Source organism: Orcinus orca, chromosome 11 (assembly GCF_937001465.1).
Source record: "Orcinus orca chromosome 11, mOrcOrc1.1, whole genome shotgun sequence".
In the NCBI taxonomy this organism is placed as follows: Eukaryota; Metazoa; Chordata; class Mammalia; order Artiodactyla; family Delphinidae; genus Orcinus; species Orcinus orca.
In genome coordinates, this window is record NC_064569.1 from 42,454,731 (window position 1) to 42,482,195 (window position 27,465).

General features: G+C 41.0%; 1 protein-coding gene across 4 annotated transcripts; it reads left to right on the top strand.

Moving 5' to 3' along the window:
• Positions 1-466: 466 nt before the first annotated feature.
• Positions 467-27,434, top strand: EIF4B (eukaryotic translation initiation factor 4B). Of its 4 annotated transcripts, none has more exons than XM_012534605.3 (15): positions 467-529; positions 8,651-8,788; positions 10,045-10,253; positions 12,271-12,387; positions 14,227-14,281; positions 14,965-15,099; positions 17,659-17,796; positions 17,899-18,072; positions 21,060-21,288; positions 22,468-22,559; positions 23,396-23,609; positions 24,142-24,197; positions 24,774-24,879; positions 25,151-25,220; positions 25,354-27,434. In XM_012534605.3, the coding sequence occupies exons 1-15, from the start codon at positions 517-519 to the stop codon at positions 25,432-25,434; spliced, it is 1,827 nt and encodes a 608-aa protein (XP_012390059.2). In that variant the 5' UTR covers positions 467-516; the 3' UTR covers positions 25,435-27,434. The 4 variants fall into 4 exon arrangements, with proteins under 4 accessions (XP_012390059.2, XP_033292102.1, XP_033292101.1 ...); XM_033436211.2 differs by having other exon boundaries at positions 494-529; positions 22,468-22,574; XM_033436210.2 differs by having other exon boundaries at positions 496-529; positions 22,468-22,574; positions 24,771-24,879.
• Positions 27,435-27,465: the final 31 nt, after the last annotated feature.

Genomic DNA, 27,465 nt, shown 5'->3' on the forward strand with positions numbered 1-27,465 from the left:
TCTAAACATGCCCAATTAAAACCATCCTTAAGCAGAATACTGGGTTTGTTTTGCTTTAACAAAAAGCGATTTACAAAGAAACTCAAAATCTTCCCTTTCAGGAAACCAATTGTGGCACGCCCATTCTGAGTTCCAGCCCGCTGCCATTCGGTGCCAGAGAGGTGGAACCTGCAAGCGCGGCCCCGCCCCTTCCGCACCGGCCGGAAGTCTGCGGATCAGGAGACCCCGCCCCGGGCTCAGACCCTGCCCCTCGTCCGCGCGTAGCCCTACGTATAGCGGGGTTTCGCGACAGCCCAGGCCCCACCCCTTTGGCCACATGTCGCGCAGGTCTTCCCGTCGGACGCCGCGCCACCTCCTCGCGCTGCTTTACGAACCCAGAGCAGCGCCGCCCCGCCTCCTGTGTCCCTCCTCGCCTCCCCGCCCCCTCCCAGTTTTGCGTCTCCTAGCCCGACGCGCTCGCTATAATCACGTGACTGCCCCATCCGGGTCTTTTGCGTTCTCTCTCCCTCTCCCAACATGGCGGCCTCAGGTGAGTGAGCGGCCGAGCGCGGCCAAGGACCGGGGTCCGAAGCGACTCACCGACCCTGATCCATTGGTTCTCTGGAGTCGGGGGATGGGCGGCACCGCTTCCCTTCGGATTTTGGGGCTGCGGCAGGCTGGCGGCTAGGCCATGTGAGGTTATCGCCTCGGGATGTTTGGGGGGAGGGGAAGGTGTCCTTCCCCTCCCCCTCACACCCTTTTCACCCCGTATGCGCGAGGTTGGACTTGGGAGCAATGGTGGACTCTGGCTTGACTTGGAGTGAGGAGGAGGCGCAGAAAGAGCCGCGGGAGACGTGAGGCCTTCGCATAGACGTGAAGCACTGTGTCCGCGTGAAGGCGTGGTGGAGGGAAAGAGGCGGTTGGCGCGCGGACGGGTGCACACTAGACCAGGTCTCAGAGGCGCGAGGCCTTTGCGGACGGGAGTGGGGGCAGGGAATAAAGGGGGGGCAGTTAGAACGCGAGCGCGAGTCGGTGGAGGGGCGGGGGAAGGCGGCGGTGCGCGTGCGCGGTAGAAGAGACGAGGGTAGTGGAGACGGGCGCTCCTTAAAAGCACGCGCGAGAGCCCAGATGGGAAGGTTTACGCCCCTGTGTTGCTTTCTTTTTAGGTCCTTCCACTTTCTGACCTTCCCCTGTTAGAGTGTGACCCGGCCCTTATATTTTTACAAGGGTAAATGTGTTAGGTTTGGAGGTTGAAGTTACTGGAGTTAGATGGGGATGGGGAACCCGATGTGGGGCGCCCACGTGTTGGAGGAGAGAAACAGGGTGGAGACCTACATTTCTTCTAGGCTGTTTCATACAGTCAACATTTTTACTGAGTGTGAGCTATATACGTGCCAGGCACGATTCTAGGTATTGGAGATATAATGGTGAGCAAGATCTGATCCCTTGACAACTTCCATTTTGATTTTGGTCGAGTTTTGATAGCCCCAGTGGTCGAGTTGGGCTTTTTTTTTTTTTGGAAGATATTTGCACAACTGCTTGGGGGTGCTTTTAGAATATTAGTGGTTGGAGTTGATTTCTTTGACTTTGGGAGAGGGAATATCACTGACATGCAAGTCTACTTGCATTTCTGATGGACTTAGTGAGCTGTGCCAACATTTCGTAGCAGTCATTTTAGTTTGGCAGATATGGTCTTTTTTCCCTGGCATGACCCTGCATTCTACAAAACATTTATTGAACAACTGTTATCTCCAGACACTCATTTCTCACCACGGATTTCTCTCCACTGTTACATAGAGATGTATGTCTTTGAGGAAATTGAGGTGCATTTGAACATAATACCTTTTATTAGTGTAGCGCTTGACGTGGACCTAGCACTTTTTTGTATGTTGTATAATTTGATGTTCTGTGAGATAACATAGGCAGATATTGGTGTCTCCCATCTGAGGAAGATGAAATGATTCATTCAGGTCACACTGCGTGCTGATGGCAGAGTAAGGTCGATATCTTTGAAACTTCTCACTCTTCTCTATTATCAACTTGGAACTAACAAGGTTGGCTTCCATGTCATCCTAAGTTTGGGATGCTGCCCAAGAGCTTCATCTAAACTACTTATTTGGCCTGAATCTGCCATCCTGATGGCTTAGTGTCATAATCTAGAGAAAAGCCTGTATTCCCTTTCTCAAAACTTGTGTGGAAGTTTTAGAGGTGGAAGACACCATTAACAATCTGTCCTTCATTTTACAGAATTGAGTGAAATCCAGACTGATTAAACTGGATGTACTTAGTGAGGTCTCCTCCTGTTCTTCCACTTTACCTGCCTGGAAGCCCTCATCTCATTTCATTCGGTTCCATGAATCTTTAGCTTGTGTAGTATGTGTAAGTTACACTTATGCTAGTATCCAGGTGCAAGGTTGCATCTGACAGTCTGCCCTTGAGAAACTATCAAATTTCTTTCCCCACTTTGAATCCTTTCCCATTGCATTGACTTGGTTGAGTGACCAGTATTCCCACATGACTGTATTAATGAGTCCGTAAAATTAGTGTATTTTCAGTATACTTCTTGAGGGTGCCTGGTGTCTTGTTGAAAAAACAGATCTTACATTTTCTTAGTGAAAATACATGATAAAACTTCATAGGCCTCTCTTACTGTTAAGTGAGACCCAAAAATTCTTTGCAGTAATACCAGCATCTAGTGTGACCCATTATTGAACTTCAAGAACAGGAGGTGTCCCAGAGCTGACTATTGAATCTACTCTCCTTACCTATGGGGGATCAAATGTATTTGATATGGGTTAACAGTTTTTGAGACTAGACTGCTTTGAGATTGTAAATAGTGTATCTATGCCCACACAAGGCCTTTCATTTGCATAACACTTTCCAGAATTATATGTATCATCTTGATTATTTTTTATGGGGTGAGGATAGTGTCCAATAGTTGTTTTCATACAATTCTGACCCTTATGGTGAAAAATAGTTTCAGTGGTTGCTATTATATGCTGTTCACATATTACCTATTTTCATATCCCTTCCTGTATCATGTTTGTTATTCTGGGAGTAAGATACCCAGATTCAGAAGGCCAAGGTTAAAACTCCTTATGAAAATTCAAGTACAAATACAGAGAGAAGTACCAAGGTAAAACATATTTCTAAGTAATGTCACTTTTTAAAAAATGTATATATTTTTATACAGCTTTGAGGTATGTCACATACCATGTATAGCTTGAGATAGGATACCCTACTACATTGTATTTGTCTCAAAACATCCTAGAATTTGTTTTCCTGATCATGGGGGAAAGAGTTAACTTAAGGATTTGGGTTGGTTTGTTTGTTTTTTAACTGCTTGTTTGTAATTAAGTATATGTATGTACATTTGTAAGTGCACACACCAAAGTCAGTTTCTTAGGTTTGTAATGGATATTGCTGTGGTCCTAATGGTAGGAAAATGCCCAAAGCAAGAAGTTATTCTTGCATTTTTATAGCTCCTCTCTTACAGAAAAGCTGCAAGTACTTTGTGTAGTGATCTATCTGCATGATGTTGTATTGGACACTTATTTTATATATTTTATGTAAGTGATCAAATTGAGTAGTGTGGAGAGGTAAGGAAAAGACAGTGTGGCATTTTCCTCAGATTGTGTCAAGATGAAGAAGTTGGACAGAGAAGAGAGGTCCCATAACAACTGAACATAGGAGTCAAGGTGGTGGAGCTTATTGGTCCTGACTTAGACTTTATTCTCTACTCTGCTAAACAGTAGCATAGTAAAGGTTGAAGCCTCTCAACATCATGATACTGTACTGCATTGTATGAAATATCTTTTTGTGCTGGGCTCTAATCAGATTAGTTCAGTTCTAGGCACTCTGGTATTTGAGTAGATTGCATTTGTACAGTATTGTTTCTTTAAGGAAATATTTGTTGATCGTTAACTAGCTTTTAATTCTGGAGACTGGCAGGATTCACTTCCCAGAAAGAACCACCTTTCCCATTAGCAGTCATTTCTCTTCTCCCCTCACCAGCCATTAATCTTACTGGGTTTTTGTATTTACTTATCCTGAACGTTTCATATAAATGGAATCATATAGTGGGTGGATTTTGTTCCTAGCTTCTTTCTCTTAGCATGTTTCAGGGTTCATCCATCCATATTGTAGGATGTATGGATACTCGTTCCTTTTTATTGACAATTCCGTTGTGTGGACATCTACAATTTATTTATCTATTTATCAGTTGGTGGGCATTTGGATTGTTTCCAGTTTTTTGCCTATTATGAATAATGCTGTGATTTTGTACGGGCTTTTATGACACTTTCTGACTTACTTAGTCTTTTTTTTTTTTTAATAAGTTTACTTATTTATTTGTTTTTGTCTGCATTGGGTCTTCGTTGCTGCACGTGGGCTTTCTCTAGTTGCGGTGAGCGGGGTCTGCTCTTCTTTGTGGTGCACGGGCTTCTCAATGCAGTGGCTTCTCTTGTTGCGGAGCACAGGCTCTAGGTGCGCAGGCTTCAGTAGTTTTGGCTCGTGAGCTCTAAAGTGCAGGCTCAGTAGTTGTGGCGCACGGGCTTAGCTGCCCCGCGGCAGCTAAGGATCTTCCGGGACCAGGGATCGAACCCATGTCCCCTGTGTTGATTGGCAGGCGGATTCTTAACCACTGTGCCACCAGGGAAGCCCTCCTAGTCTGTAGTTGCTAAGACATTCAGAAGACTTGATAACCCTGTAAAGTAAGTGGGACTTACTTAGTCTGGCAAGATCTAAAATTAAGAAACTGAATTTTTAACAACTTATCTGAATGTTAAGAGCTATGTGAATTCTCCTTCCTAAATAAGAGATACTAGTTTAAGAAAGATGGAGAAGTAGGGCTGCATTGTACAACAAATAAGCTTTATTGATTAAAGTACTTTAAGGTGTCTTCTGTTTTGTTTAAGGAAAACAGCACTTCCACAGATTTTATCACTCCAGTGTCTGTCAGTTCGTGCTTTTATTACTAATACAATGGAGTTAACAGGACAACATTCTGAGAAAAATAAAGGAAGCATTTTTACTTGCTACAGCCTGATAGTCCTGAAGACTTGGTTCAATGTGGTCACTTTTCTGCTGATGTGCTTTATATAGGGCTAACGTTTCCTTTTGTTTGTCTACTTATTTATTGATATGAAATTACCACTTAGAGCAGTGGTGCTCAATCATGGGCAGTTTTGTCTCACCCATCCCAGAGGACATTTGGCAATGTCTGGAGACATTTTTGTCACAGTGGGGTGGAGGGGTTGCTACTGACATCTAAGTCGAGACTGGAGATGCTGTTAAATATCATACAATGGACGGGACACCCCATCGCCCCCCAACACAGAATTACCCAACCTCAAATGTCAGTGATGCAGAAATAGAGAAACAAAGAGTTAAGTTGATCAGTTGTAGTATTTATTTTTATATGTCATAACAAAGCTTGTTTTTTTAATTAAGAAGACGGTAATTGTAAGATCTTTTCTTTAACCTAGATGAGTATATAAAGACCTTCACAAGAACCTAGTACTTAGTGAATAAATTACAATTGTAATGAGACAAGCAGGCAGTTAGAGGATTTAAGAAAATTTCTGGGACATATGGTTTTTTTTCCTCTTAGTACATGTGGATTTGGTCCTTTAAATAATTGGAGTGTGTTTTGTTTACCAGGTGGTTGGTTTAACTTTAACCAATTCACATAAGATTTAAAGAAAACTAAGAGTTGGACCAGTTCAATCATTGTATCAAGGGATTGATACCTCTAGAGCATTAAATGATGCTTTACTTATAAAGAAGAGAACATTGTTGAAATCCTAAACATGCAATGGACCTAGATATTGAAGGAGCAAAGCACAAGGAGGATTTAGATAACATTGTTTCTCGGTTACTGAAATAAAATACAGTGGAACAAACATTTAGGTTTATTCATTTTACTTTTTAAAGGCTTGTTCCTTTAAATCTGCTTATATTGTGATTGAGTCAATGCTGCTGCTAGATTTAAAGAAACGGAAGTTAGGGATCTTGTGGAAGAATTTTAGCCTGTCTTTAATTGAAGACTGTCCATCATCCCACAGTGATTCTCAGCCAGAAGTTTTTGGAGGGGCCAGTCACAGAATCAGGGGAGAGGGAGATGTATGATTTGAAAAGACATTCTAAAACAGTGCTTTAATATTTTTCTTTGTCATGATATTTATTATTTTGAAATTTCAAATAACATTAAAGGAGAGTGTGAGACTTGTTTGTCAAGAGTCAAGGGGTAAAAGTTGAGAAACTCTGATTTAGAAAATTGATGTAAGCCAGAATCAGACCAAAGGGCAGGTTAATTCCAGACTGTGCTGTTTTGGTATTAGATTCATATATAAAACAAAGGGAAAAGGGATCCCTCAGTCAAACTCTTACTATTCTTATGTTGGACTTGACCTCATTGTATGACTGACCACCAGTTCTATTTTTATTTTCTCAGTGACCAGACAGATCATGATACTACCTTAAGCCCCATGAAGGTAAAGATCTCTAGCTAGCATCATACTAGTCCCAGACACTTATTTTTAAATTGGACAACTAAAATAAGCCTATACATTATAAGCGTTCTACCACAGAGGTATGCTTTATGTCTTATTCAAATTAAAATTTCCCCTAGGCCTTTGCATATGAGCTAGGAGCAATATCAGTGCTATAGGACTTAAACTTTGCATAGCTGCTTTCTTTCAAGCATATAATAGATCCAAAATATAACCTGGTGATCATAAATTATAGTTTTGGAGCAGGGTTAGTGTTAAGTCACTTGAGAGAGACATGGAAACTTCACGTTCAAGACCATCTTTCCTCTATATAATTACAGCCAAGTTTGTCTGGTTTGCACATTGAGACCATAATCTCAGTGTGCAAAATGAGGTCAAGTCCAACATAAGAATGATAAGAGTTTGATTGAGGTATACCTTTTCCCTTTGTTTTATATATGAATTTAATTCATATTGTGTCCAGAATGTTCATAACATTCGTAGCAAGCAGGTCTTTAGTTCCTGAAAATGGTATTTTAAAGGAAAGGCAGGTACCAGGTGAGAGAACAATCTTCATTCAGTTAAGCAAATGGTGCATCGAGTTACAGATTCTTCATCCTCTTGGATGGAAAATTTGTTGAGAATTGGAACATGGAGGAGGAACTCATCATTATAAAAGCCATGAAAATGATCTTTGTTAACAGCAGAGCTGCTTGTTTTTTGTCTTAATTATGTCACAGCTGTTCTCAGGGGCCAGTTTTAGAACTTCAGTTAGTCCTTTCAACTCTTCTGCGTTAGCTGCTGGTGGGTGCCATCTCAGAAGTTCTGAGGGCTGGAGAGTTAAAGAGCCAAGGTCAGGCCACTAAGTGGAGCCATTTAGAGATTCCTGAAGATTTCATAACCATGGGAAACATTTAAATTGTTGGTTCTTAGGGATTTCCTATGTTTTCCCTTTAGTATAATATCTTCATATGTGGTATTAAGGTAGGGAAGGAGATTTTTTTTTTTTTCCCCTAGAGGGCAGAGAAATCAAGCTGTGTATATGAGTCTTACAATCTGAACACTTTCAAATGACAGTGAGTACATTTGCCCTGGTTGTGATAACCTGCCACAGAACTAATAACAAGCTTCTTAGGGGCTGGGGCTCCCATGGGAAGAGCCCTAGACTTGGTATCCAAAACCTTAGGTTTAATTCTAGCTCTGCCATCTAATATCACTGTAACTTTAGGATGGTCATTTAACCTCTCTGAGACTTGGTTTCCTTCTCTGTAAATTGATAGTAATGATTCCTTCCTCATGTGATTATTTTACGAGTATCAAACAATTCTCCAAAGTGTCATACAGAATATATTATTAGGGATAGGGATTTTGTTTTATTTCTTTGTGTCCCAGGAGCAATAAATGTAGTAACCTACAAAAATCTCAAATGCTACACAAGTGAATATAGTAGGAAATAAAAGGTTGCTGCCCCCACCTCAGTTTTACTCCCAGAGTAAGTTTGAAAACCCTTCTAGACCCCTTTGCATCCGTATGCATAATGTATATTTAAACAACAGGGACTTACATAGGGGCTTCCCTGGTGGCGCAGTGGTTAAGAATCCACCTGCCAATGCAGGGGACACGGGTTCGAGCCCTGGTCCAGGAACATCCCACACGCCACAGAGCAACTAAGTCCATGCACCACAACTACTGAGCCTGTGCTCTAGAGCCTGTGCGCCCCAACTCCTGAACCCTCATGCCACAACTACTGAAGCCTGCACACCTAGGGCCTGTGCTCCACAACAAGAGAAGCCACTGCAATGAGAAGCCCGCGCACTGCAACAAAGAGTAGCCCCTGCTCGCTGCAACTAGAGAAAGCCTGCGCGCAGCAACGAAGACCCAATGCAGCCAAAAATAAATAAATAAAATAAATAAATAAATTTTTTAAAAGAAAGGGGGACTTACATAATATGTATTCTGTAACTTTTTATTTTTCACATCTCGGACTTTCTGTGCCAGTACATTGTGCTTTCTCCTTTATATCTGCATGGAATTCTTTCACAGAAATATACCACAATCTGAACCTTTGATGGGCATTTATTGTTGCTTTCTTTATAAATACATTTAACAATAGTGCATTGTACAACTCTGTAAATACCCAAGTATTGATGAATAATCTTTCTCTGGCCCTTTTAAAATAGCAAAAAAGAAGAATAAGAAGGGGAAGACTATCTCCCTAACAGACTTCCTGGCTGAGGATGGAGGGACTGGTGGAGGAAGCACCTATGTCCCCAAACCAGTCAGCTGGGCTGATGAAACAGATGACCTAGAAGGAGATGGTAACTTTTCTTTTGTTTTCCGTCGTGTTTGGAATTTTCATTACCTTCTAGACAAAATCTGTTCCACAATAATTGTTCTCACGTGTAATTTGGAAGGAATTTAACTAATTTTGTAGAACCTATGTTTATGTATTTTGTAGAATCTTAGGTTTAGGCTCTAAGAGTTTGTGATAGGGGCTAAAGTGGTGATTCAAGAGAGCTTAGTGCTAATTCTGGCTATTGTAGTAACAGGGCTTTCTCAGCGTACTATCCTTTTAAGCCTTATTTTCTTCATTTGTAAAGTAAGGACTAGATTATTTCATTTTAGGTCTGAAATTCTGTGATGTCCTTATAAAGTAATATGCAGTATTAACCTATACGGTCTTTATACTCAAGAGTCAAGGAATAATTTGTTCTAAGAGCTATTAGTATGAAGTCAGGGCGCCCTGGGTAAACAGAACTGGTCTGAGGAAAAGGAATAGGACTAGGAATTATGGTGGGAAAATGCAGAAGAGTCATTGGGGTATCATTTGAATTTGTGCCTTCAAGGAATAGCCAGGAACAGGTAGGAGCTATAAGATCATTGGGTATGACGTAAATCTGATCACCCATCATTTTTCTCTAAAAGCTTTAATTGCAAACAGAAGAATACTTTTTCTTTTGTGACCTGTTTTTGTAACAAGAAATTTCATCTAGATCATGTTTTCCATAAGTGTTGATACCTGAAGTACAAATTCATGGGCAGTGCAGTAGGGACAGTATCTCCTAGCTCCACTAAGATTACCATCCTCCTACACTACCATCTGTGTGACCTTGGGCAAGTTACAAAACCTTCCTGAAATCTTAGTTTCCTTTTCTGTAAAATGGGAAACAAACTCACATGATTATTACAAAGGTGAGTTGGGATATAATGAATACGAAGTACCTGGCACACGGTAACATTCCATAAATAGTGATTGATATTCTCTCATTTCTCTGCTGCATAAGGAATAAGTTATGATTCTGTTAACAAAAGCCTAGGCTTTGAAAGGCCTTGAAATACTTAGAAACAAAGAGGCAGTAAATAGTACTGAGTCTTTGCATTGCTATCTGATTCTGACATTTCAGAAGCATTTTGTCTGTAAAGGGTCCTTATTGCTGAACCCCCCTACCCTTTTTATCTGTTTATTTCCTGATATAGCTTATTTAATACTTGGCGCTTAGCATATGTCCTCTTATTCTACAGTGGCAGTAAGGGAAGTTTCTTCTAATTTCTTATGTCTACTTTTCTATCCTAGTTTCAACCACTTGGCATAGTAATGATGATGACGTGTATAGGGCACCTCCAATTGACCGTTCCATCCTGCCCACTGCTCCACGGGCTGCTCGGGAACCCAATATCGACCGGAGCCGTCTTCCCAAATCACCACCCTACACTGCTTTTCTAGGGAACCTGCCCTATGATGTGACAGAAGACTCCATTAAGGAATTCTTTAGAGGATTAAATGTAAGTGTAAAGGTTTTAGGCAATTAACTAGATATGGAGGGTACTGTATGGGTAGTGAATGTCTCTGAATTTCTGTGTTGAGAAAGGATCTGAGGTTATGTCTATACTTGGAAGAAACAGGTATGTAATTTAGTGTTGTTTAGGCCCTTTGGCTGAGAATGTTCTCATCCAAAACCAGTTGGACAGTCTTATCAGCAAATTTAATACCTTATTGATATAGAGAGAATCTCTCAAAAATATATATCCCTTCTCTATGAAATTTAAAGGTGACATACCCAGTTAAACATTGGAAAGTGGAAGAAAGTTTCTCTGAACTCAGCTGTTCTGTTCTTGACATTCAGGCTTATATCAAAATTACATTTTAATTTTTTATATGAATACGTTTAACTGAGCAGATGTGTAGTTTTTATTAACAGAGTCTGTTCACATATAATGGGATTCACAGACTTGCTTAAAAAGCTTAAGGCAGGATGTTTGAAAACACCTAGAAGTTTCCAGAAAGACGAAAAAGTGAGTGTGAGGTGCTAAGAATCCTTTTTCTAAACTTTGATGAAAAAATACTTAGGATTTCAAAAATGGAAGAATGAGTAATAATTTCCAATTCTATTCGGTTTTTCTCCAGAGTCTTTGCTGAAGAGAAGACATTAAAAACTAGGTTTCTTCTAAGAATCTGCTCCCTCTTTCACTTTTTTATTTTGGCTGCGTTGGGTCTTCATTGCGGCATGTGGGCTTCTCTAGTTGTGGGCTCCAGAGTGCTTGGGCTGTCTAGTTTGCGGCTCGCAGGCCTAGTTGCCCCGCGGTACCTGGGATCTTAGTTTCCCAACCAGGAATCAAACCCACGTCCCCTAAATTGGAAGATGGATTCTTAACCACTGGACCACCAGGGAAGTCCCTCCCTCGTTCGCTTTTTTTTTTATTATTATGAATACAGCAGGTTCTTATTAGTTATGTTTTATACATATTAGTGTATATATGTCAACCCTTCGCTTTTGCTATGTTGGTTGACTTCTTTACTAGATCCTGTTCTCTGCAATGGGCCATCAACTTCTGTAGCTGGCTTTTCTTGTGTGATTATTTTTGATAACAACTTACAAATTTTACTCTCTGTTTAATTATGTAGTACATCTAGAAGCATGGCCTGTTTTGGATTCCTCTCTAGTAGCCTCTTTCTTCCGTAGAGTGTTGAATAATCTCTGGCCTGTTCAGGCTTTTCACCTTTATGCTCTAGAATTGGTCTGTAGCTACTTCCTTTTATTTTATTCCCTTTTTATTTTGTTCCTTTTCCTGCTCTCCTCATAAGTTGAGTTAAACTAGAATTTAAAAGCGACTGTGACAAAATCTATATCTCAGGAGCCCAGAATAAAGTATCAAATCAGTGATGCAAAAGATAGCTTGAATATATGCAAAATATTGGAGAAATGAAGAAATAAGTAAAAAGAGTAAGAAAACAGACATAAAAAGTGAAAAGTACAATTCAGTGGTTTACCATCTCAGAATTCGGCAGAAGGGGTAAGTATGGTGAGGGTTTACAATCCAGTGTTTGATTCAGCCAAGCTATTAATAATGAAGACAGTAAGTAATGTTTCTCAGGTAAGTCAGCTTGCCAAAAAATATACTGCCCAGAAAATTTTTTGGCAAAAACTGAGTCAAATTTCTGAGAGACAAAAATTGGAAATAAACTAATTGTGGAACACAGGCAGTTCCTCTTAATTGAAAAACAACTAAAAACTAGAAATGTAGAATGAAGCAGAAGTCAGGGGTACAAGGAATACACTGAACTCCTTAGTTTTTTAAAGGTTATATTCATATTGTTCAAATTGAAAAGGTTTAACAGGGTATACGATGAAGTCTCTCTTGTATCCCTCTGTACCGGTTTTCATCCTGGAGACAGCCAGGTTCTTGGGTATTCTTCCGAGAAATCCACTGCATACACAATGGTAAAAAAAAAAAAAGAAGATGATGATAAATGAACAAGAGCATTGAATTAGGAAATATTTTTTGTTTCTTTCCTCCTTAGATCAGTGCAGTGCGTTTACCACGTGAACCCAGCAATCCTGAGAGGTTGAAAGGTTTTGGTTATGCTGAGTTTGAGGACCTGGATTCCTTGTTCACTGCCCTGAGCCTCAATGAAGAGGTAAATAAACTAAGGGTGGGAGGTGAGGGCTGGGAGCTAACAACTCTTGTGTTTATCAAACTGATAGTTTTTAGGCCAGGTCAATAGCCGTTTCGAAGGTTCCCATAGTACCTACAAAGAAAAGCCTGGATTATTTATCAATATACCGGTTAACATTCAACATCTAGCACGTCACACCTCCCTTCTGCAAGTTCAGCAGGGCCTAGTAATTCAGGAATGTGTTTAGGTGGGAAATTGTGAAGAAATCCACCACGAAGTCCTTAATAAAATCTCACATTAGTTTACGCACAGCTTTGCCTCAGCTCTGTGGCTTTGCTTCTTCAAAATAATATGACCGGATCAAGGCAAATAGAAAAATCATGTTATTTTAGTATTTAAAGACGTTACCTCATTTTCAGGGAAGTAATTTTTTATTTTTAAGAGGGCTCTCCTGGGAATCTGTTACAGGAGAATGACAGTAAACATTCAGTCCTGCTTTGTAACATTGCCCATAGATATTTTTTAATCCAGACACTAGAGGTTCTGTGGGGAGAGGAGATTTAGCTGTTAATACATGAGGGGGGATGGAGATTAAATCTAATTGAAATACAGTTATTTAAGTGATTGGTGCCAGGTAGGGATTCCTAGGCTAGCCAGAGCAGGATATTGAAACATTTAGTTACTTGTTAGTGATGGAAGTTTCTAATCCAAGAACTGCTTTTTTATCTCTAGTGAGTGACTTTAGAAATCAAACTGATTATATATCGAAAGAAAAAAAGGCTGGTTTTTTCCTCTTTTAATTCCAGAAGCATCTCATTGTTCGTTGAGAAGGTAATTTCCAATGCCATTTGTGCCGTAATTCTATGGTCCATGTCTGCCATTGGACGTGATTGAAAGCAACTCCTCTTAAAATATTTTTCCTATCTCATAACTTGAGTACCACCATGATAATCTGAAGCAGATGTCAAATAGGAATAAAATTCATGTATTTAGTTAAATATATGAAAAGCAAAAGTTGTTTGAAAGTTTTTCTTCTCAGGTCATTTTAGGTTTTAGTAACATTACTAACTTTTACCTCTCAGTCTGAATAAGAAAAAGAATACCATACAATTGTTATTATCTGAAGTTTGCTGAATTGACTGTTAAATAGTGTTGTCATGGTCCAGACTTGGGAGTTAGTTTGTATTTAGAGATATCATCATAGTGGTATTTAATATAATTCCAGGTGTTCTTAACTAAATTTCATTGTTATCCTTCTTCAACTGTAGATTCTACTATGAAATGAGAAAAATATCATCAGTAGAAATAATTGGGTTCAAAGTATATAAATAGTGATGTGGGAAAGGGAAATCAGAGGGTATCCTGGAGGAACTGATTTATCGTAAGGTAATACTGAGTGAAAGAAGTTGAGATTATAAACAGACCATGCTTTATGCAACTTTGCTGGTGCATAGTAGGGACTCTATAAATGTTTGAATGTATAATTGCCCTGGACCCAAATAATACCTTTTATTTAGCTAGTTGTCTAGAAATGTTTTTAATTTATTACATGTGACAAATTGCCTGTGATAGTTAAAAAGTTAAATCTATTCTGTGAGGTTTGACTTTATAAAAATAGTAAGACAATTGACCTGACATTCATTTAAGCCCAACTTAAATGTTAATTCTAAGGGGTTATTTTATATTCAAGTCTTTATAAAGGATTCTTTAGCCAACAAATTGTAGTGTTGGCTAGATTACAGTGTTCTTCCTTTATCTTCCTTCCCCCAGTGCTTCTGCTATGCCCAGACATTCAAGGTCACTCATGGGATTTGTGCATAATGGGGCAAAAGGTTGGTTAATATGGTCCTATGCTCTCAGTCTCTAGGTAACAGGAGAATTCGAGTGGACGTTGCTGATCAAGCACAGGATAAAGGTAGGAAAGATGATTGAATGTTTTGTTTTGTCACGGTCCTGGGAAGACAAAGCAGAGGTGCCCTTCCCCAGAAACTTGTAGTAGAGGCAGATAGTGGGGGCCACCTTAACCTTGAGCAGTAGTTCTTGACTGAGGATGGTTTTGCTTCACAGGGCATATTTGTCAATTTTGGGAGACATTTGGGTTGTCACAACTGTGGGGAGGGCTCCTAACGTCTAATAGCATCCAGGGACTATCCTATAATGCGTGTGACAGCCGCCCCAACAAAGAATTGTCCAGCCCAAAATGTTGGTAGTGTTGAGACTGAGAAACCCTGATTGACCTAGATGAACGTTAAATATATACTAAATAGATTACGTACTTAGCAGCACACTGGACACAAGAGGAGCCTGATTCATGTATATTTCAGGGGGTTCCTGGCCTATCTTTAAAAAATTTTAAGATGCCTATCCAGAAGATGAGACAGGTAAGCATTAAACCAGTAGGAATAAATGTGAGGAAGGGAGTCACTTGGTTGAGTTGGAGAGTACACTTATGGGGCCTGGGGCGACTTCGTGATGACGCTGTGGGGTAAGCAAGAAGTGCAGTATGTGGGAGCAGGAGGGGGCCTCTGTGCATATGAGAAATAGCTGGCAAAAGTTTTTGTGAGCTAACCTGTGTTTTTTCATTTTATATATCTGTAGACAGGGATGATCGTTCTTTTGGCCGCGATAGAAATCGGGATTCTGACAAAACAGATACGGACTGGAGGGCCCGTCCTGCAACAGACAGCTTTGATGACTACCCACCTAGAAGAGGTGATGATAGCTTTGGAGACAGTAAGTTCATTTTTATCTAGTTAGTTTCTTGTGTATTCTGGGGGGTTGTTTTGTAATAGGACAAATGTGTTAATGTAGATGATCACCATAGCAGATAAAGAGGAGGGTAGCAGTAGATGCAGAAAAAAAATTTAAGATGCCTTTTAAAATAACAGAAAATTCATTACCTTCAAAAATACTAAATGTCTACCACGTGCCAGATACTTTTGTAAGCTCAGGATACAGCAGTGAACAAAACAGACAAAAATACTGTCTTTGTTGGACATTATTTATACCAAGCGAGAGAAACAATATGCAAATAAAATGTAATTTAGAGAAGGGGAGTAGAGAATGTCATGGGGTAGGAGCTGGGATAAACTTTTACACACACCACCTAAATCCAATAAAAGCTTTTGTAAAACGTTTGTGGAGAAAATGCTACAACTTTATTGAAATACATGAAGAAAGACTCAACACTGTCATTTCTTTTTTTAATGAAAAGGACCTTCTGTTGAGTAAAGAAATGACTAAGTGGGCTTCCCTGGTGGCGCAGTGGTTGAGAGTCCGCCTGCCGATGCAGGGAACACGGGTTCGTACCCTGGTCCGGGAAGATCCCACATACCGCGGAGCGGCTGGGCCCATAAGCCATGGCCGCTGAGCCTGCGCTTCCGGATCCTGTGCTCTGCAACGGGAGAGGCCACAACAGTGAGAGGCCGGCGTAACGCAAAAAAAAAAAAAAGAAATGACTAAGTAGTGGTTTGTCTATATAGTAGAATATTTGATAGCATAACATACATGTGATGACAAGGATAAAATTCAAGACCTGTTTTGTTTGGCCACGCCAAGCCTCTTGTGGAGTCTTAGTGTTGTCCCCCTGTCCGTCTGCATCCCCCCTGCCCTGGTCCGGGGATCAAACCCTTGCCCCTGCACTGGAAGCGCGGAGTCTTAACCTCTGGACCACCAGGGAAGTCCCTTAATTTTTAAAATTTAAACTACCTGCGGATGAATGTTCACGTAGACAAAGTGATGTCCTCTGCAAAATGAAACCATTGTTTTAAAAGGAAGCTGTCATAAAACTAAGATACTTCTTAGGCCTACTCACAATTAAACTCAAAATGTCTTTTAAGTTTTTTTGTTTTGTTTTTTAATTGGTTCATGTTTAGACATTGAGGGGTTTTTTTTTCCATATAAAAATCTGGGTTTCTGACATGTCACCTGAAGCTAAATAGCATGCAACGATTTTAATATTATAAACAACAATCCAAAGAACCTTCTTATATGTATATCTGTATAATGTGTCCAGTTACTTGCTCAGGTTAAATTCCTAGAAGTTAAATTGCTGGCCCAGAGGGTATACATGTTTTTTAAATCTTTTAGTATATAGTTCCGAAACAACTTTCAAGGCCTTTGAACTATTTTTAACTCAGCAGAGTAGGAATTGACTTATTGTGCTAAACTTTGCCACTACAAGATGTATCATTTATTTTAACCTTTCCATTTGGGCAGTAGAAAACAATGTCCCGTTTTAGTTTCTGTTACTTAAGCAGTAACAGGTAATTAACCAGTTGTCATATGTTACATATATTTTTCTTATTTTGTTTGCATCTCAGATTTGTGGTATGTGTATTGTTTTTCTGTGCTAAACTTTTTGTTTGCCAGGCCACGTGGCTTGCGGCATCTTACTTCCCCTATCAGGGATGGAACCCAGGCCCCCTGCAGTGGAAGCACGAAGTCCTAACCACTGGACCACCAGGAAATTCCCTCCATGCTAAACTTTTTAAGTAGTCTTTGGTTCTTTGGTATCAGGCATGAAAGATTCCAACTATATTTTCTTCTGGTGCTTTGTGCTTACATTTTTAGTATTCACATCTTTAATCCTGGAAGTTCATTATGGGATATAAAGTAGTCCCCGCGCCCCCTCATCTGTGGGGATACATTCCAAGAACCCTCCTGGATGCCTGAAACCTCAGATATTACTGAACCCTATGTTTTATGCTATGTTTTTTCCTATACATAACAGTATACTGTAATAAAAGTTACATGAATCTGATCTCTCTCTCTCAAAATATCTTACTGTCCTATACTGTACAGCGTGGATATGCTGGACAAAGGGATGATTCACATCCCGGGCAGGTTGGAGGGAAACGGCACGAGATTTCATCATGCTACTCAGAACAGCACGCAATTTAAAACTTAACGAATTGTGTATTTCTGGAATTTTTCATTTAAAATTTTTGGACTGGTTGACCACAGGTAACTGAAATGTCAAAAAGGTGAAACCACACATAAGGCAGTACTACTGTATAGAGATTTTTCTCTCCCCTAACTCCCTCCTAAATTGTTAGCCCAGCAACATTTATTGAATTAGTGGAGAACTTTTTAAAATAAATACCAAGGAAACTTTAATTCAATACAAATTCTTCTACCTTGGATATAATGCGATTTTTTTTTTTTAAATAAAAACAGACACAGCAGTGAATATGAAGTCATGAAAACAAACTGACCTAATGGGCTATGTTTGTTCTTATCAGTATGTGTCAAAGAAAAAGGAATGACGATACCTGTCTCTTTGCTCTCTAGAGTATCGAGATCGTTACGATTCAGACCGATATCGTGATGGGTATCGGGACAGTTACCGTGATGGCCCACGCCGGGACATGGATCGATACGGGGGCCGAGATCGCTATGATGACCGAGGCAGCAGAGACTATGATAGAGGTCGTTGTAAAACACAATTAAGTTAAATTGCTTTCTTTTAAGAACTCCTTTCTTGCCTTCTCCCTTCCAGTGTGATGATCACAATTTGGGATATGTTTACAGGCTACGATTCCAGGATAGGCAGTGGCAGAAGAGCATTTGGTAGTGGGTACCGTAGGGATGATGACTACAGAGGAGGCGGGGACCGCTATGAAGACAGATACGAAAGACGAGATGACCGGTCATGGAGCTCCAGAGACGATTACTCTCGGGATGATTATAGGCGAGATGATAGAGGTAATCATTTGCTTTTGCTTACTTAATGGGGCATTACCGCTAGAGGAACTGGTTGGGAATTTTTCAGTTATGTTTCAGATCCCTTAAGTGGGCACAGATAGAACCTACACATAGTAAAGGTTGCATTGGAACATAATGGAAAGAGCATCAGATAAAAATGGACATAATGGAAATAAAGTCTAGTTCTAACCTGTTTTAGCATATAGATTTTTTCAGTTAAAATTTAATTGGGGCTTCCCTGGTGGCTCAGTGGTTGAGAGTCTGCCTGCCGATGCAGGGGACACGGGTTCGTGCCCTGGTCCGGGAAGATCCCACATGCCACGGAGCGGCTGGGCCCGTGAGCCATGGCCGTTGAGCCTGTGCGTCCAGAGCCTGTGCTCTGCAACGGGAGAGGCCACAGCAGTGAGAGGCCCGCGTACCAAAAAAAAAAAAAAATTTATATTGTATAAACAAAGGAAAAAACATTTGCCAGACATTCTTATAGTATGATCTCACTTAAAATAGGCTGTTTTAGCCCCATTTTTCAAGTGAAGGAATGAGACTCAAACATGGTCTCATAGCCAGTAATTGGTTGGCACTGTGGGTTAAAAACCAGGTGTTGCTTATTTCAATGCCATTGATACCAAGTAGTTGATACTCATTAATTAATGGTGAGATGTCAGTGTACCTATGCTAAAATTATGCCCCTGATATTGTATCATTTATATAAAACATACAGTGTGTTACAACTCTGACCTCTCAAACATTATTATAAATGGCCACCATTTGTTGTTCTGACTTGAGTGATGTCATTTTATGTATGTATGTATGTATGTATGTATTTATTGGTTGCAACGGGTGTTCGTTGCTGTGCACGGGCTTTCTCTAGTTGCGTCGAGCGGGGGTTACTCTTCCTTGCGGTGCGTGGGTGTCTCATTGCAGTGGCTTTTTTTTTTTTAATTTATTTTTGGCTGTGTTGGGTCTTGGTTGCTGTGCACGGGATTTCTCCAGTTGTGGCGAGCGGGGGCTACTCTTCATTGCGGTGCGCGGGTGTCTCATTGTGGCTTCTCTTGTTGCGGAGCACGGGCTCTAGGAGCACAGGCTTCAGTAGTTGCGGTGCACAGGCTCAGTAGTTGTGGCACACGGGCTTAGTTGCTCTGTGGCATGTGGGATCTTCCTGGACCAGGGCTCAAACCCGTGTCCTCTTCATTGGCAGGTGGATTCTTAACCACTGTGCCACCAGGGAAGTCCCTAAAATTTATTCTTAAAAGCATTGATGATATCTGTTTCCTCTATTTCCATGCAAGAAACCTGGAAATAATAGCTAACATTTATTGAGCATTTATGCTGCACCAACAATGAGCTGAGTGCTCATACAGGTATTATTTAAGTATTCTATGTGGTAGATGTACAGTTATCGTCTTCCCTTTACTTGTGAGAAAAGTCGAGGCTCAGATGTAGTCTTCATTGACTACTGACCTTTGCCTCTCATGCCATTTCTTGCCTCCCCCAATGGCTGTACACCTGATTTCCAGCCCCCCTTCCCCCCGATGATCAAACCCCCAACTCCTTCTAAGATCTGCCCCCCTTGTCCTCAGGGTCACTGCCACTACCTCTGTTCAGACTTCATTGCTATGCCCACGTTACTAACATTTCCCTGCCTCACTCCATTTTCACGTTGGCCCAAGTAGTCTTTCTGAAACGGTATCTAATTAGGTTATTCTCCTCCTTCTAAAACTGTATCTTGTCTCTTCATGGCCTGAAAGATATCCCTTTGTACCTCTGACATACAAGGGCCTTCACTGCTGTACCTCTTCAGTGTTGTCTCCATCCCTTCCACAAAAATTGCCCAACCATCATATTCCGGACGTTAGCATGGTATCTGAAATATAGGTGTTCTAGTTATTTGTTGAGTAGGTAAACGAAATTACCAAAGGAAGAAGGAGACATTGTGTACCATAGTGGGAGGAGCAGTGGAGTTGCTTCAATAACGTGGATTTCATTCTTTGGTCCACCAGGTGTTAGCTGTGTGACTTCAATGAGTGCCTCTTTCTGACCCCAGTTGTACCCTATTCACATAGGTAATGGGCTCTTCGCAGGGTTATACAGATGAAAAATGTATCTCGGAAGTTATATAAACTACCAACTTAAAACCCTTGTAGAAAATTTAAATCTTGTTAAACAATACCCTCTTTGTTTGCAGTTGCATAGATATGTAGTAAAAGACCAAAGACGCATAAGAATGATAGATACCAAATTCAGCATACTAGTTATGAGAAGACAGCGCAGCACTAAGCATGTTATCGGGAGGCTTCAGTGGTTTTTGTGGTGTCAGGTGGTTGATGTACACAGGCTTTCTTTATATCTTTTATGTATTTTGTGTCTGAAATACTTAGAATAAACACTGATTTTGAGAAATACAATATCCTTGAAGCACTCAGGTTTATCTTGAAATATTCTGACAACTTGGATCCAGGAAGAAGTCAGACTCCCTTACAGTTTATATTCTAATGTTCGGTGTTGCATGCTTTGCCCTATGAATCACCATCAAATTTATATTCTACCCAGAGATAAGAATGTAAGAACTAGAGCCTTCCGCATCATACTGTTACAAGTTTGTCTTAACCTACTGAAGCAATCCATCTTCCAGACCACATTTTTTAACAAGATACTTTTCATCCAATATCTTATAGTCAAAAAATTTCCCCCAGATAATAGTAATCATGATAAATGCTTAATTTACCGTTGAAATTTTTACTATTTTTAGTCTTTCCCTCAGTCTGGTACTGCATCATGGATGTGGTAGTGGAAAGATTAATTGGACTTGGCTCTTTGGGCCACCCATTTTTAAATGATCTCCCTTTTTACCTTTGCTGGATTGGCTAGGCCACTCACTAATCTGAATCCCAAAAAGCATTTCGTTAAGAGGTATGTCTGGAAATCTGGCTTTCAGCCATCGGCTTCTGATGATTTTCAAAAACTATTACTTAGACTTTCATTTAACTTAGGTCCCCCCCAAAGACCCAAACTGAACCTAAAGCCTCGGAGTACTCCTAAGGAAGATGATTCCTCTGCTAGCACATCCCAGTCCAGTCGAGCAGCCTCTATCTTTGGAGGGGCAAAGCCTGTTGACACAGCTGCTAGAGAACGAGAAGTAGAAGAGCGGCTACAGAAGGAACAGGAGAAACTGCAGCGTCAGCTGGATGAGCCAAAACTAGAACGACGGCCTCGGGAGAGGTGAGGTCGTCTTGTATTACGGATTTCACATCCATGAATCCAGTGATTCTTTTTTTTTTTAATCCTGAGTCTTTATTTTAACATTTATTTATTTTATTTATTTGACTGTGCCGGGTCTTAGTTGCAGCACACAAACTCTTATTCGTGGCATATGGGATCGAATTCCCTGACCAGGGATGGAACCTGGGCCCCCTGCATTGGGAGTGCAGAGTCTTAGCCACTGGACCACCAGGGGAGTCCCCAATCCAGTGATTCTTAATGGGGGGCTTACATCCCCACGGGGCACTTGGAAAATTCATGTGGGTGTTACTGGTTGTCACTTACTAGCATTAGTGTGTGTGGGGTGGGGCTGCTAGGTGGTCTGCAGCGTGTGGGAAAGTTTCTTTACCCGATGAAGAGTTGTTGTTTATCCCTCATGATTTTCGAAAGGCCTCCTGGGCCCTGGTGGTACTTTAATACAAGAGTCTGCAAATTGTGGCCTGTACCTGTTTTTATAAATAAAGTTTATCTGGCCCTTTAAGAAAAAATTTGCCAAACCCTGCTTTATTGTGTAGAGTAAAACTCCACCATAGTGAGGTGAATGGATTTACCTCTTTTCAAGTTATTAGGGATGGAGTAGACAAAATGTTTTCACTGATACTAAGTGTAGGCTGTAAATTATTTTCCAGTTATTTTTATTTGTGTGTATGTTGGTTATATTATCTGTTATTTCAGGATAGTGTAAAGGAGTGTTTATTATTAAAAAGATGGCATGACATCCAATAGGGTAGACACCTCCTATAATACGCTGAAAAGCTAGGCCTGGTTTTGAGCAATTTGCAGAATTGTGTTACCACTAAGGGAGGGCAGAGTCGTAGATTATGTAGGTTATGTAAAAGCAGAAATCCTCTTTGGATTTCTTTCGGTTAGCAGCAGCATATATGGATCTTTCTGTAAAAGTGAAGTGGCATAAAGGAAACTTTGGAAAGGCAGGGGATACCTGTATTTAGAACCAAAGAATGCTAATGTCTGCTGCTTTCAAACGGTTTGCGCAAAAGAGACAGGTGCATGCACCCACACGTAAATAAAGCCAGCACGATAAAATATTAATAAGCGATAGTTCCTGAGGGGTCGGCATGGGTCCAAGGTGGCCTTCACTGAGCTGGACATGATGTATTTTGTCAAATCTCTTTTATACAGACACCCAAGCTGGCGAAGTGAAGAAACTCAGGAACGATCGAGGACAGGAAGTGAGTCATCACAAACGGGGACCTCATCCACATCTGGCAGAAGTAAGTCAGACCAGGGTGGGTATCTTATTATTGCCCTTTTCCATAACCTATCCATAACCAAATTATGCAGAGATTTTGGAGTATTAGCATAGATTGATCTGACTTTCACATCTGCTTTGAAAAGTCTGAGAAATGTGTACCAGAAGAGACTTTTGTTATGGGTGTATGTGCACTTGTGCATTGAGCCTCTATGTGGAAGTTGATCAGTGGTCCCTCGAGTTTACAATTTCATTGTAGGTCCCCTTCACACACATATGTGTATCCTTCTTCAAGTACCAACGTTCTAACATGGAGAATACAGAAAGATGATAATCCTAAAATAAAGAATTCTCATTCCTAGGAGAGGTCAGATAGCTATCCTTGGAGTGTCATTATTTTTCCTATTTCTCTTGCATCAGTAAAACATTTTCGCCAGAGGACATTTGGAAACCAGTTTGGGGATAATTGTATCTATTGGGAATCAAATTCAGCAGGTCTGTATTTAAGAATAATGATGGAGGGGCTTCCCTGGTGGCGCAGTGGTTGAGAGTCCGCCTGCCGATGCAGGAGACACGGGTTTGTGCCCCGGTCCGGGAAGATCCCACATGCCGCGGAGCAGCTAGGCCCGTGAGCCATGGCCGCTGAGCCTGCGCATCCAGAGCCTGTGCTCCGCAACGGGAGAGGCCACAACAGTGAGAGGCCCGCGTACCGCAAAAAAAAAAAAAAAAAAAAGAATAACGATGAAAAGCAGTAAACTCGGATGTGGACCGTTTGCCACTCTGTTGAGGTCTTAATAGATTGTTGTCCAATAAGCCCTTTTCTCCTGATGCTTTGACCTTCCCATTCTGACTTCACAGATGCACGAAGGAGAGAGAGTGAGAAGTCTCTAGAAAATGAAACACCCAATAAAGAGGAAGACTGTCAGTCTCCAACTTCTAAGCCTCCCAAACCTGAACAGCCTCTAAAGGTAATGCCAGCCCCTCCACCAAAGGAGAATGCTTGGGTGAAGCGAAGTTCTAACCCTCCTGCTCGATCTCAGAGCTCAGACACAGAGCAGCAGTCCCCTACAAGGTGAGTCAGCTTGGAAACATAGCAGTTGGTTGGCTATAGACTCTTCAGTGCTATGCTATCATGGTGGAAGGTGCCCTGTGGGGTACTGGCCTTATGCCATCTGATAAGTTCTGCCATCTTTGCTGTCATAGTTCAAATTCTGTGGTGTGCCGGTGGCTCAGTTTTCTGGAGTTTTGATAGCTGGTTAACATCACTTTGGTGACTCAATCTGCACTCACTATAAATCGGAACCTGCCAATGCCACATTCTGGCAGTACAGCCTTGGGGGTCACATCACTTCCCTAAGTTTTAGGATTCTCATTTGTAAAGTAGAGGGATAAGATTAACCTAGCATGACTATAATAATTCTAAAGGACATGACATTTGGTCAAGTTCACATAATTGCTTTCATTGTTGCTTTCCCGTATTTTAATGTTTCACAGCATTAAGTATGTATTTTTGGTTCTCTGTAAAACTTCACTTGAAGTAGAAGTTTCTCATCTGTTCCTTCCCTAAGATAGCTGATGGATGTGATTACATGTTTTCCTTCTAGTGGTGGAGGGAAAGTAGTTCCAGCTCAACCATCTGAGGAAGGACCAGTAAGGAAAGGTAAGGCCAAGAGGGGAATAGGTTATTCGCCCAGATAGAGGCCTAGATAAAAAAGTCCCCATAGAGGAGTCACAAAATACTGAATATCATTGTATTTTGCACCCATTTTTTTGTGTTAAAGGTTCTTTGATTGTCTGCCTTTTCTTTCCAGTAGAGGGCAGGAGCAGCCTCTTTGGAGAAAACATAGAGCCCTGCCCTTTCCCGGTAGAACATTTCTTTGAAAGGGAAAAAAAAAGAATCGGAAGGAAATTGACATGCTCAGTCCAGATTAGAAATGTTGCCATCTGCAAGGCCAAGGTCACTACACAGCATCATAGTCCTTATTTCCACTTTGCTTTTTATGATGGCATAACCCCACGGTGGAATTTTTTAGTGGATCTTGTTTGCGGTGTGTGTGTGTGTCTGTGTCTGATAATAGAAGGGAAGAAGGGCTTAGGAAGGAAATCTGGATTGGGGGTAGTTTTCATTTCCCTCAGTACATATGGGCACACTTCTCTTCAGCTTAAGGGAAACCTGGGAGAGGAAGAGTGTCTATTTTACTGACTTCCATTTATTTTTGTGTCTCCACTCAAGCAGATGAAAATAAAGTAGATGGGGTGAGTGCCCCAAAAGGCCAAAGTGGAAATTCCAGCCGTGGTCCAGGAGATGGAGGGAACAAAGACCTCTGGAAGGAGTCAGATAGGTACGTGTGTTCCCTCCTCATTTGTAATCTTTGATATGATGCTAGATACCTGTGTCTTTGTATGAGAAAGTTCTTGGTTCTCCAAGCCTTGCCAGATCTCCCACTGTGAACCCATTGAAGTCAACCAATATAGTCAGTTACAATTCTGAGAATCTAGATTACAAAATGTCTAGATAGCCAGAACTGTTGATTGGAGGTGCCTATTCAGTACGTCAGAACTGCTTGTGAGTATCGGGAGAGTCCTCTCCTAAAGTTGTTCATGTCTCTGCAGGAAAGATGGCAAAAAGGATCAAGACTCCAGATCTGCACCTGAGCCAAAGAAAGCTGAAGATCCAGCCTCTGTGAGTGTCAAAGACTTGCCCTCAACTTCTTGTAGCTTACTTTTGCCATTGAAATCCTGTACATTTGGGGCTGCAAACAGAGTGGTTGGAAATAGGCATTGCTGCTTGTTCTTATCGATCGTGTCTATTACAGAAGTTCAGTTCTGCAAGCAAGTATGCTGCTCTTGCCGTTGATGGTGAAGATGAAAATGAGGGAGAAGATTACACCGAATAGACCTCTGCATTCTGTGCTTTCTCCTAGTCTCTCACCACCCGGGAACATTCGAGAGCAAATCAAACCTCTATCCAGACAAGATAAAATAAAACTCACCATCTCCTGGATACCTTTCTTAACTTTTTTTTTTTTAAAAAAAAAAGAAACAAAATGAAATTCTTTTGCATGCTGCTGCAGCCTTTAAAATATTGAACTAACTGGAGACTCACCAATGTAGCCAGAGAGAGGCGTACAGCTTTTAATGCTGTAAGTTTAAAGTTGTGGTGCATTTTTATGACACGTGCAGTTGCCTGTGTGATTAGTGCCTAGGGGCCTCCGTTTAGCAAGATGGCAGTAATAGTGATGCAGTGTCTGGAATCTAGTTGGGCAGTAGGCAGGTATAAGGAAGAGTGTGAGGTTTCTACCTTTAATTCTTATCCCGTTGTGGCATACATGAATTAGCAAACAGTATCTGAATAAACTCTCCATTCTTGGCAAGGTAGGTTTAGTCTCTGATGTTGTTTTAGTCTCCAGGAGGCTGCCAGCCCCACCTCTTATTTAATTCTGAGTTACTGGGGCCAGCCTAAGGGGGAGTTCCTTCATTTGTGCCCCCCAGGGGGGTAGGTGGGAGTGAGTCTACAGGCCACTGAAGAATAGGACTGTTTGGTGACCAAAGTAAATGGGGAAATCGTGATTTGAAAAGAAGCTTGGGGATTTGATGAATTATTTTGCACCAGTAACAGGGAAAATGGTATGACCTCCAGTAAACACATAATCGTTTACCTCCTGGAGCAGGAAGCACTTAGGGGTTGTGGGAATTCCCAGGTCTTTTATGTGTCCTGGTTTCACCCTTTCTTAAACCCTGTCCCTTCTGAAAGTTCAAATATATCCACATTCTGTTGAAATCTTGGAGCTTTAAAAATTTAGACTCTTGTCATCATCTTATGTTCATCTTTCCTGTTAACCTTCCTACAGGCAGCTTCTGCTTAAGTCACATACTTGACCTCCTAAGCATTCTCTAGAGCCCCTGGGAGCTGTCCAATGAGGAATCATCACTGCTTTTTCTCAAGCAAATCTTGCCTCCTTCATGTTTTGACACTCCTTCCCTCCAGCCATTCGTGCTCCTGCTGCTTTGACCCCTTTTACACCTCAGAAAAGAATTACCAGTCTTAGGTGGTGAGCGAGGGTGGTTAAATTGGGAGCCTTTCTTACAACCTTGATTGGGGTTTGAGGGGCTTTTTAAAAAACAAAAGTTTCCTTCTCTCCAAGTGAAATCCCACACCAATGTTTGGATTTATAATGTGGCCTAGACCAATGTGTGTTTTTTTTTGGTTCTGTTTTTTTAGCATCCCCTTGAGAGAATAAATGATAATGGTCCTGGCTTCTCTTGCAACACAGTAGCTTTACTTGCCTGCTTTTATGTGCACCTTGGTACTGTCAGCTCAACAGATGGTGTCCTTACAGGCAATATTGGTACCTGCAGAGGAAAGACACCTTGGTCTCTTCTCGCATCAGTCCTAGGTTAGACCCTTTACAGCCGTGCAGGGGTGCTGGTTTATGAGTGCTGCAGCAGTGAGCATAATGAATCATTTACCCAGTGGACATAAAAGACATACCAAGTGAAGTAACTTTAAATAATTGGCTTGGAGTGGGTAGTAGCTAGGAAGTGGCTTTTAGAGATACCCAAGGTTGAGAGGGTATTTTTTTTTAACCATTTGCTATAGATGATGAAAAAGTAGGGTTTGCCCTCTTCATGTCTGCTTCCAAATAGATGTGTCCAAAAAAGCTGTTTTTTCCCCCATTCCTCTACCCTGCCACCCTGTTAAAACAAACAGGGATTTATGACCCGCTCCTCAATACATGTAAAATTTGTACAAAAATATCTTCTATGAAAATGATTTGTAATCTGTAGACTTAATACCTGGGAGATGTCTTGAGATGTAAAATCCCATCCTTTAGGTTGTGGGGTTTTTTGTTTTCTCCAAATAAATCTGATCTTTAAAGTTCACTTTAATGCTTAAGTGTCTTGGCGTGCATGCCTCATGCTGTGTT